Source organism: Cucurbita moschata, unplaced genomic scaffold, assembly GCF_002738365.1.
Source record: "Cucurbita moschata cultivar Rifu unplaced genomic scaffold, Cmos_1.0 Cmo_Scf00038, whole genome shotgun sequence".
NCBI classification, from domain to species: domain Eukaryota; kingdom Viridiplantae; phylum Streptophyta; class Magnoliopsida; order Cucurbitales; family Cucurbitaceae; genus Cucurbita; species Cucurbita moschata.
The window spans coordinates 1777183-1789248 of NW_019268554.1; the positions used below are offsets into that span (position 1 = coordinate 1777183).

The following is a 12066-nucleotide window of genomic DNA, read 5'->3' on the forward strand; positions in this document are numbered from 1 at the left end:
ATGTATCGTTGTCAGCCTCACAGTTTTAAAACGTGTCTGTTAGGGAGAGGTTTTCACATCCTTGTAACCTGGAGAATAAATCATTCTTTATAAGCGCGTGGAAACCTCTCCCTAACATACGCGTTTTGAAACTGTGAGGCTGATAGTGATACGTAACGAATCAAAGCAAACAATATCTGATAGCAGTAGACTTATGCTATTACAAATGGTATTAGAGTCAGGTTACCGGACGGTGTGAGACATTGGTTGGTGTAGGGCTAGACCCTCTCCATAGTAGACAGGTTTTAAAACCTTGAGGGAAAGCCTAGAAGGAAAAATTCAAAGAGGACAAAAATTCAAAGAGGACAATATCTACTAACAGTGAACTTGAGCAGTTTTTCGTGTTAGTACACTTCTCTTTCAAACTCATCGTCTCAAAACAAAGGTAGAGAGTAGATTTAAACTGTTTGGAAGTTCTTTAGAAAAGTAGCTGATTCTTTTTCTTCGGGGGAAGTATTATGCACTAAGAATCACTCTATTTTGGATAGAATAACATTTGCGGTGGTTATCAATCATCAAAATAATGAAGAACTAGACCGTTAAAAGTCTCGAGATCATGTTCAAAACTATGAAATATCCGGTACTACTTCAAAAAGAGATCGAAGGTACAACGTAACAGTCTTTGATGATCGATTTTGACAAACATGAATAGTAGCTCATCTAAAATTCAATGAACGTAAGCTTTTGATCCGAAAAAAGAAAGGTAGGGAAGAATATTTGGTGCATACACATGTGAAGGCAGTCCTATACACCCAAGAATATTTGGGTGTTTGGTGTTAGCAAGTAGGGGCCTGTTTGTGTGTACTTTGTGGAGAAAGGATATAAGAAGTTTGAGATAATATATTTATTGAACAAAAAATTGTGAAGAGAAAGTGGAAGAAACACTAAAAAAAAAAAAAAAAGGGTATAAAATGTTGTTATAATAAGAATGGGTTGCATTATGTGCCCCATAACCTTCTATTTTGGATATTATTAAACACTTTCCTTTTCTTTATTGGGAGACCTTATGAGCATCCCTTTGAAAATCATATGTTTTTTTTTTTTAGAGAATTATCTTATTAACTCACTTTCTTGTCTCAAATATTGGCATCAATAACACAATCTACTTTCAAAATTTCAAACCCTAAAAAGAATATTATTGATACGGTACTCTCTTCATTCTTTAACCTAAAACATTTCGAAGAAACAATACTTTGTAGAAGTGTTCGTATAATTCGATGATCTAACGAATTTGGATTGTACAACTAAAACCATAAAAGTCGGTTCGGTTTGTGGGTTGTCATTGTGTTGGTTTGGTCAATCCAGCCAAATCCAATCTTACTCTTACAAAAATTAAGACTATCTAATGTTTGTAACTGATGTTAGTGATGTGTTGTGAACTCTATTCGGATGTTAGTGATGTACACCCCTAATATTTTGTGGGTTATAAATGGATCGTTCATCTATCTTCAATACCAAAACAAATTCTCTTTTTCTTTTTTCAGAAGTGTAGGTCATGTTTGATGATAATTATGGGTTTGTATCGTTTTTAAGATATTATCATTTAGCAATATTTTTATTAATTTTATACGTTTGATGACTCGAGTAAGACGTTATTGTATAATTCAAATCGCTTGTAGTTAGATATAGGAACAAACTAAAAGAGATGATCGAGCAGCAGGCTTTTGCGAGAGAGATATTCATAAATGAAAGTGAAAGAAATGATCGAGATTGAGAGATATTTATCGATAAGAGGAAGAACGACAGTAGAACGATTTGAAAAAGTGGAGTAATTACAATGGCAAAAGTGGGATGGCATGAACAAAAAGTAATCTACTTAATACAAACAAAGGCAACAATATAATAATCAAAAGGGTCTTGGAAATGTTGTCATATAATTGGATTCTAAATGGGTTTTAGATAATACACAATCTTCCCTATGGCTCATAAATTTCAAACCCTAAAAGAATAAGAACAACAAAAATGATGATGCCCATTTTTTCACTCTCAAATTTTGAATCATGAATTTATCTTTCTTCTTCTTCTGGCTTTCAAAACCCTAGATCCCCTGCTCATTCACAATCCACCGACCATAATATCCTTCCACAAATATGATTTGAGAATTCGATCCATTCAGACTATTTAATTCAAACTATAAAAGTTGAGTTGGATTAAAGTTTTTTCAATTTGCGTTGGGTTGAATTTTTATAAAAGTTGACAATATCTACTAGCGGTGAACTTGGGCTATTAAAAATGGTTTCAGAGCTAGGTTTCATTCCTAGAACCTGTGGGTTATGGGCCCAACCACGCCGACATGCACTGCAAAATCATCAATGCATCTTGAGTACAAATAGTCATGTTCAAGACCTAGGGTTTAAATGGTCAAGGTCGAACGACAAGCTTCGTAGAGAAGTGTTAAGACCTTGGTAACATTGGTCACGAGTCTATACTTCTCGAAAGGTCTTGGACAACTTTGGTTAGGTCTAAACATGATGTTAAGTGAAGCTCATCGGTGCAAAATTCATGTGTTACGAGCATGCATGATGCGAAAATTCTTGTGTTTGGCAAGTTTTATTTTATTTTACTTGTTCACGTATGTCGAAGATGATGCTCCTATTATTAACTTTCGATAAGCATGTTAGGATACCTATAAACGACATGATTTTTGCTTTGTCTTATATATGATATCTCACTAGGTATGAACTATTTACTAAATACTTTTGTATCGGCCCCTCCTTCAACGAACATATTATGTAGATAACGAAGTCTACTATGAATTTGTTGACGCGAAAGATGAAACACGACAAAATGACTCTATTAACTAGTTTCTAGTTTTTTTTAGTAGAAATTTACTCGAACAACATAGTTGGCTCTTTACTTACACCAATCTAAACTCATGTTGTGATTTAGTCTAATTCGTTTTATACTTTATTCTTTATATTCCTTTTTGTTTTCAAAACGCAAACTCGTGTTGTCGAAGCCCTTGAAGTGCATTTCAAAACGCAAACACGATGAAAAGAAGCTTATAATCTTTCCTATCTCTAAACACGTGACTTTTAACATACAAACCCCACAAGAAAAGACATAAAAATATGAACCAAATCACTTCAATGGGAGACCAACATGCATTCCAAAAGAAGAACATGTTAGGTCAAAAGACATCAGACCAAAAAGATGTTAACTCATATATAATATTGCCCTATCCCGAAGGAATCTCAAGCATTTTGCGTAAAAAAAAAAATCTTGATTTACACAACCTTTTTATAAAGATCATATCTTTAGCTCGGATAACTAATGATACAATTATCCGTATCAACCTAAATATAGGGGTGGACACGGATCAAATTGAGTTGTTTGAAAAATCTTTTGGATCAACTTGAAATTCCAGATCGGTTGAGTTGGTGCTTCGAGCAACTCGAATAGAGTTCTCAACCCAGGTCGGATTAGGTTGGGTTGGGTTGTTAAGTATTCACAAGTAACCGTACATCACTAACATTGGTTACAAATGTCAAATATTCTTAATATTCGTAATAATTTTAAAAGTAGGGTAGAGTAAAGTTAGGTTGTAACCCTAATTTCGGGTTGGTTGAGTTGACTTAACTAAAGAAATGTAAACCTGCAAACCGACCGAATTTTTCAGTATTCCAAAAATTCAACCCAACCCCAACTGAAAAAAATCTAACATAATCCAACGTTTATGATTTGAGTTGAATATAATAGCATTTCGAGGACTACTGATGTCATCGTGGAACATTGCCACATCATCCTCGTTGGAGTCCTCGTCATCATCATGTTGAGGAGAAAAAGACAATGGTTGTAAAAGAGGGTTTAAAAAAACGCCTAGGAGAGTAGAAGAACACAAGATTAAAGTGAAAAAAAGGCATTACTTTTATCATGTTTCCCCTCATACTTACATTCCACTCTTATCATGTCCCTTTGTCTTTCACCCTCTTTTTTGTGAATCCCAACACCCCTTTTATTCATCTTTTAATGTGGAAAAAATAGTCCAATTCTATCCATCAATAATTCATCTTTTTATTGGTCACATATTTTACCCGAGTAGCAAAAGATCGGTATCTTGGGTAGATGTGTAATCTCACGATATATTATATGATGTGTCTCTCTAAACATCTCTGTGTAAGGTTAACTAGCGATCCTTCCACAATGGAGTCTACTTGTATGGTCCCTCGCCTTCTCTCCAAACGAGTTTATAATGTAGAGGCCTTGTACGGAAGGCCCCTAACTATTTCTCCAAGATAAGGGCTCCTATTCGCCTTGATGTGCTATCTTAACTGATCTAGGTCAAGCTCGATGGTACTGCTCCTGTATACCTATTGCTCGACAAGGGCATTATTGGATCCAACCTAGGTCACTGATTAAGCTAATGGTGTATTGGAGAAATAGGAGATGGAGGCTCCAGTGATACCATTCACACTACTTACGATCCCTCTGTGTAATCGCATGCTAGGCTGCGGTTCATGTCCCACCGAGTAAAATGACTTCTTTGGATTTTCTCCTTTATGACACGTGTTCCTTCCTGAGCATGTCTTTACCACTCGATTTTTGGTAATTTTTATGTTTTACATAGCTTGTTCATCCGTATTGTCCCACTCATATTCTAGTCATGCTTATTCTATTTCTAGCTTTGCACTAAAACATAAAATAGCATGTTTAACGAGAATCTCAACCGAGGGCATAATAGTCATTTTTCATAACATACATACAACACATAGTCATCCAAAAACGCCCTTCCAAAGAATTTAACATGCATTTTCTAATCGCCTAAGGTAAGGAATTCTCGCATGCTAGCACCTCCTAGCGATCCCTATAGGTATTACTTGACTAAAGTCAGTATGGCAACTTACTTAAACGGCACGTGCTTTCTCAAGATTGCTTTTCAACGTGTTGAAGCTCCAAAATTTCTAAAATTTCTCTAGTAGATCCTCAAGCCAATTAGGGTTAGTGTAAAAATGGGAGTGAAAAAACAATGAAACAGAGGTCGAACTGGTCAGAAATACCTCTCACACATGGAGGAGGAACCACCCACGCGAGAATAGCCACGTGCCTGGGGGAGCAATTGTTGCGCTCATTGTGCACCACATGGCGCGTTCTGGTTGGTTAATCCGAGCTCGACTTCACCCAAAATTATATATTTTTGTTAAAAGAAAGTTTCATTTTCATAAGCTTACAAGATTTCATGAGAAAAGTGAAGTAAAAGGCATATGGTAGCTATGGCACCTAAGCCTCCACTCATGTGATTGTGGATCAAGATTTTCTGCCCACGAGAACCCTTCATAGTGGAGACTTAATACATTTAAACAACCATGTGATTTTCTTCACATAAGAACCCTTCATAGTGGAGATTTTACACATTTAAACAACAAATTGGGTCATAATCACGAGTATAAGAGATCGGAAAAATCAATCAAATAAGATAAAAAAAGTTCAACACTAAATAAAACGGGTTGAAGCATGAAAGAAATCATGCCTCTAAACAAGAGATAAAAAGCCCAGTTTTCAAGCCGATCTATTCATCTTTTGACCTAATTCTGAAAGAAGTAGACAAAACTCTACAAAGGTTAAAATTAATGTACTCGAGCATGATTCATCAACATTATGTATATGTATGTATCTGTGAAATCTCACATTGGTTGGGGAGGAGAACAAAGTATTTTTTATAAGGGTGTGAAAATATCTCCCTAGCATACGTGTTTTAAAAACTTTGAGGGGAAGCCGGAAAGGAAAACCCTGAAGAAGACAATATCTGTTAATGGTGGGTTTGGGCCGTTACAAATGGTACTAGAGCTAGACACCGAGTGATGTGCTAGCGAGAAGGTTGAGCTCGAAGTGGGCGGACACAAGACGGTGTGCCACAAGGAGGCTGAGTCCCAAAGGAGGGGTGGACACGAGGTGGTGTGTCAGCAAGGATGTTAGGTCCCGAAGGGGATGGATAAGGGGGGGGGTCCCACATCGATTGGAGAAGGAAATGAGTATTAGCGAGGACGTTGGACCCCGAAGGAAGTAAATTGTGAGATTCCACATCGGTTAGGGAGGAGAACAAATCCTTCTATATAAGGGCTTGAAAACCTCTACCAAGCAAACGCATTTTAAAAACCTTAAGAGAAAGTTCAAAGAAGACAACACGGTTAACCGTGAACTGAAGCCGTTACAATATCCTCCTACAATAGCCTAGAGGGGTATGTGGGAGCTAAGCCGCATAAGTCCAATGTAAACTACCAAAGAGGCTGAGGCTAACCCTACCGACCACAATAAATGTCTTTTTTGTTTCCCAATCAATGACGTATAGACACAAGACTTTTTAAAAGGCTAGAATTTCACATCTAAGTTTATGGTAAGCCTATGCTTGACTCTAATTATTGGAAAATTTTCTTTTGAATCCAATAATTGAAGCAAGCTAACGAACAACAATAAAATCCACCGCTAGTAGATATTCTTCTTTAGACTTTCCCTTTTCAAATTCCCCTCAAAATTTTTAAAATACGACCGCTAGTGAGAGGTTTCCACACTCTTATAAAGAATGTTTCGTTCTCCTCTCCAACCAATGTGAGATCTCACAATTCACCCCTCCTCAGGGCCCAATATCTTCGCTGGTACTTGTTCTTCTCTCGAAACGATGTGAGATCTCACATAAACAAAGTGTCCCAACAAGCTTCAAGTTCAATCCTCCTAACTAAGAGGCGATTGACGTAGTTTAAGCTAGCATGAGCTTCGACCAACTAACTTCTTCAAACACGGTTTTGTTGAAGGGATTGATCCTCTCAAACATGCTCGACATGAAGATTGTACCAAAATCTTGAGTAGAAGATCCATAAATGAAGTTTGACCATGTTGGGAGAGTTTGAAGCACTCATATCATGTCTACAAAAGCATATGAGTAAATGGATTGGTCAAAAACAACCCACTTGAACAAACACAAGTATAGAAAGAAAAGAGGCCTAGTTTGAGGTATCTACAACGATAAGATGCCAAATTCCAATTGAAAATGCACACATTACTCTAGCAACTCAAACAAGCTATTTGGTAGCCTTTACATACTTCTTTTTAGCCTCTTCGTTAAGTGCTTGTATACCCACCCTTCATGCGTTGTCTACTCATCTCGTTCTTTTATTTGTTCGAGCTAGGCAACCAGCAAGAAGAGACGTTTCTTCAACACTATCTTTCTTGCTTCGACTAAAACGTTGTATTCTTTTGGTCTTCAAAAAGAATATCAACTTGGCTCATTCATATTTTCGGTCCATGTTTAACACGTTATATTTTATGCGTTCGTCTTATATAGTTTATATAAGCAAGAGAACTGTTTGGAACTTGGAGACCTTTTCAGAAACTCAATAGGTGTAGAACTTAAACCTGAATATCCTAGAGCCCAGAGAAAAGCTTGTGGTAACTTACTAGGATAAGGATGGGATTAGAGAATACAAGTAAATAGGTAATTGAAAGTTTTTGTACTCATCAGATTCTACTTTCTTTTTCAGGTGATCGCTGACGGTTGGTCGAGGTGGGGAGCATTCGGGATCTGCATAGTCACAGAGAGGGTCATTTCAAGGCTTTAGTCACTTGTGTACTTTTAGGGTTTATTGATTAATTTTTATTTCGTTCCCTATTCCCGTTTTGTAATAAACTTTATGCATACTTTTGTTATTTCTTTTTAGTCATAATCTGTGATTCGAAATCTCAAAAATTGGGTCGTGACATTTAATAAAAGGAAAACGGGTTTAGGATGTATGGTTAGATGGGTTATATTGATAGGGTTTCTGTAATGATGTTAGAAATTTTGAGAAAAGGTGAATATAATGTTTAGTGCATGATGCTTGATAAGTCACCATTCACTGTTTGAATATGGAAAGCATGTGCTATCAATAGATTGGGTTAGGTATCACTTATAGATCCTAAAGGCCCAATATTCAAACTGTGTTTGAACCTAAAAGCAAAGGACTTTGGAAGCCACAAAAACTTTCCCTTGCTCAAAAGCAAGATCGCACACCAAAAACTATGTAATGTGTATGAACAGGAGAGGGCCCTTTTAGGCACCCACCCAAAATCTCCTTTCTACTTTCTTTTTCACATTACTTTATTGGTATTAGAGTCAGATACTAGACGATATATCAGTGAGAAAGTTGGGCCCTAAAGAGATAGACACGAGTCAGTGTGCCAGCAAAGACGCTGGACCTCAGAGAGAGTGGATTGAGGGGTCCCACATCGAAGAGAACGAGTGTCAGTAAGGACACTGAACCTTAAGGGGGTAGATTGTGAGATCTCACATCGGTTGGGGAGGAGAACGAATCTTCCTTTATAAGGGTATGGAAACCTCTCCCTAACAGACGCGTTTTAAAAACTTTGAAAAAAAACACGAAAGAGAACGCCTAAAGAAGACAATATCTACTAGCTGTGGTCTTGGACTCTAACCGAAAGGAAAAAAAAAGGTTTTGGTTGACATTGCATAAACGAGCTAGTATCACCTAGTTGTTTTAGGTATCTTCATAGAGAATCAAAGGACATTTTGAGAGTTTTCTTCAAATGTGAGGCACAACTAGTATGCACTATCTCAATTGCTCTACTCATGGTAACATAGAATTTGTAGTAATATAGAATTTGTAGGGTGTGCACAAGATAATATAATGCATCATGTCTATCATTCATATTAAGATTTGAAATTCATATTTGACACTTGATGTTCCCGACAATCTCTTGCTATTTACTTCTTGCGTTTGAGAGTAAAGATTATATTCATTGACCAACACGGTCAGTTCAACATGTTTTGTTTTCACTTCATCTTATCCACAGGATCGCTCTCATTCAGATGTGGTTACAGCTTATTTATTTACCCCTCTTTACTAGTTTACAATCTTGTCATGTGAGATCCCACATTAGTTAGCCAGGCATCAGGTAGCGTGCAAACAATGACGCTAAGCTCCCAATAGAGTGGATTGTAAAATCTCAAATTGGTTGGAGAGGAGAATGAAACATTTCTTATAAGGGAGTGGAAAACATTTCTCGAGTAGACACATTTTCAAATCATGAGGTTGACGACGATGCGTAACGAGTCAAAGTAAACAATATCTACTAGCGGTGGACTTGAACTGATACATGCCAAGATCTCCAAATTCTCAACACAAAACATTAACATCGTGGAAGTCTTCCAAAAAATCTTCAAATTGGACCTAAACATAAGTTCTACATCTATGTGTGTCAATTTTTTTTTCTTTTTGCACATGAATGTGACATGCACAACTAATAAATATAGGTATATGCTTAAATAGTAGTACTAGCTACACATAATTGAAAGGCTACAAAAATATTTCTATTTAGCCATGGAATATTTCATATGCTTATTGCTTTTCTTTCCACCCATTTATACTCTTTGTCAATTAAAACCCTTAAAACCAAAATATATATAATAGATAATTAGATAGTGATTTGAACTTTGTTCTTAAATGCCTCGATGATTTTGATCAGGCATTAACTATCTACTTTTACTGTTATAACTCTTTGACAACACGAAAAAAATCATTGCTCTAAGACAAAATAAAAAGGTCTCGTAAGAGACGTGCTACATTTGAAAAAGTATATCAAAACCGTCACTTCACGAGACTGATTCCTTGGAAGTGACATATCTGATCTTTCCAAAACATTAGTGTAACAATTACGTATTTTTCAAATAAGTATACAATGATCAAAACTTTCTCGACCCATAGATAATGTAGGCTACAAACAATGATTTGAGGGAGAAAACAAGGCATGCCTTTAAAGGGTTTTGAATGGTTTGGACTGTTAGAACAGGATTGCTTTCAAAATTTTCCTTTTCTTCCATTTGATTCAAAGATTCTTTGAGATGAATGTTGTTCTTCTTGTTAGGTGTCATGAGTTTTAGTGATAGGACGGCAAAAGACGGTCGTTTGGAAGATAAAGATGGCCCAAAACCTACCCAAGATAAGCCTTGTGTATAACAATGACATGCTATGAAGCAAAGGATTTGTAGTGGACATCACCACCTAATTCAATTAGTGGTATCACCGCTCGTACATTACATCTACTCTTCTTAAAAATAAATAAATAAAAAATATATGTAGGTTCCTTGTGGCGCTCTCTCCCTGTCTAATCAGTTTGTAAAAAGGCGGATTTCAACTGACTGGAAAGCAAATCCGGTCTAGGTCTAGGTTGTGACAATTTTCTGCTCCTCCTGAGTCGTATCTAAAATGGCTTCGATCATTCTCACTACAGCTGTCTACTCACTAAGATGGGTAAGTCATAGATGAGCTTCTCAAATGTCACGATTGGTACCAAATCTATAATAATCCGGTCCTAAGGAAGCTTTCCGTGCATCCCTATAAAAGCATTCCCCATCTCTCTCAAGCATTTTGCCAAAGTCATTGCAATTTAAAAAGAAAATTATAAAAGAGTTTATAAATTGGGTCACGTTTTATCTTTATAAATAGAGCAAGTCGAGAAATTGGACAAAGATAAAAACCAGAATATAATCTTCATCTCGGGCCCAATTTAGCTAACAATGAGAAAGCTCTCCCCGCTCTCTTCTCCATTACACACCAAATCATTAACTCATTCAGAAGAAGCCTTGTGGACTATATCCATGTGAATAAGAACATGATCCTCCATATGATATATATACTGCCCAAGGAAAAGAGCATCATTTCAAATCACAAGTTTATATCAAACTACCTAAATAAGAAAAGATCCACAAACTTTCTAAAAATGTCTTCGGGTAGCTAGTTTAGATTTCTAGAATATCAATTTCAAAATCAAATTTCAACACTTCATTTTCAACTCAGATAAATTTAACATAAATTGTGGCCAAAAATCGATTCGAACTCGTTATTTTCGAGCCTATGGTAATTCTTCTTGGTCTATCTGAATCCATACCATTTCCTAAGCTAATTAGCCTTTCTTGGAACACCTATATTAACCTCTCCTAATCATATGGGAAATGTTACAACAGCCTCAACAACAAATATCACATTCAAATGCTTATGTTAAATTGTTGAATTTCCTCTACCAGTGCAAGCTGAAACCTTACTTGGAGCTCCAACGACATCGTCAAGGATCAACCGACAAGCTGAATCATTTATATAACAGTGCATCACGGCCTGGACCGACACCTACGTAATGGACAGGTATGCCAACAAGTTGTTCAATCCTTGATACATATTCTTGTGCAGCCTTAGGAAGGTCAGAATAGTCTCTTATTGAAGAGATGTCACACATCCATCCAAGCATTGTTTCATATTCCACCTACACATAGGAGACAAATGGGAAAAATTAAATTAATGTTGTTAGGATTTTAGAATCAGGTGTTCAAGATCTTCAATTTAAGACAATTTGAATGCCTAATTTATCATGAAAATGATTGGAAACAACTTGCTACACAGTTACAGAAACAAAATACTAACTACAAACAACATCAAAGAATTGTCTTATCTTGCAAATCTTAGTAAAGAGCATATTATCCGAAGCGTTCCCAACAGTTTTTACTGAGGCAACAATGAAAGAACACGTAAAAAATGTAGGGAAAATGAGAATCAAATAAGAAAAGTAGTGCGTAATGCTTGCCTTTATTTGTTCAAGAAGACTAAGATCAGCAGGAAAGGATTTGACTGGTGTTCCATCTGGTGTCTGATAAGAAACCCCCAGTTGAATCTCAGGCAGTTCCGAAAGAACGTCAAGCTTCGTAAGATTCAGAGAAGAAAAGCCATTAATTTGACAACAGTACTTCAGTGCAACTATATCAAGCCAACCACAGCGACGAGGCCGACCAGTTGTGGTACCAAATTCATGTCCAGCAGACCTAAGTAGGTCACCTCCTTTTCCTAAGATCTCTGTAGGAAATGGGCCAGAACCAACTCTAGTAGTGTATGCCTTCACCTGCAAAGATCGACAGAGAACCTTATGGGTGTGCATATACAATATATAAACTGTCACTCATGCTTTTCGTTAATACACCGAAGAATAAGATCAATGATACTTGAATATCATTAAAGCAGACAAAAAAAAAAAAAAAAAAAAACTAGGCATATA

General features: G+C 36.5%; 1 protein-coding gene across 1 annotated transcript in view; it reads right to left on the reverse strand.

Moving 5' to 3' along the window:
• Nucleotides 1–10416: 10416 nt before the first annotated feature.
• Nucleotides 10417–12066, reverse strand: part of LOC111432453 (adenylosuccinate synthetase, chloroplastic-like) — a 4192-nt gene continuing 2542 nt past the window's right edge. The window contains exons 3-5 of the mRNA XM_023069346.1: nucleotides 11602–11913; nucleotides 11069–11283; nucleotides 10417–10662 (exon numbers count right to left, since the gene is read on the reverse strand). Coding sequence (XP_022925114.1) covers nucleotides 11113–11283; nucleotides 11602–11913 — 483 coding nt within the window. The 3' untranslated portion in view covers nucleotides 10417–10662; nucleotides 11069–11112. The remainder of the gene's footprint in view (nucleotides 10663–11068; nucleotides 11284–11601; nucleotides 11914–12066) is intronic.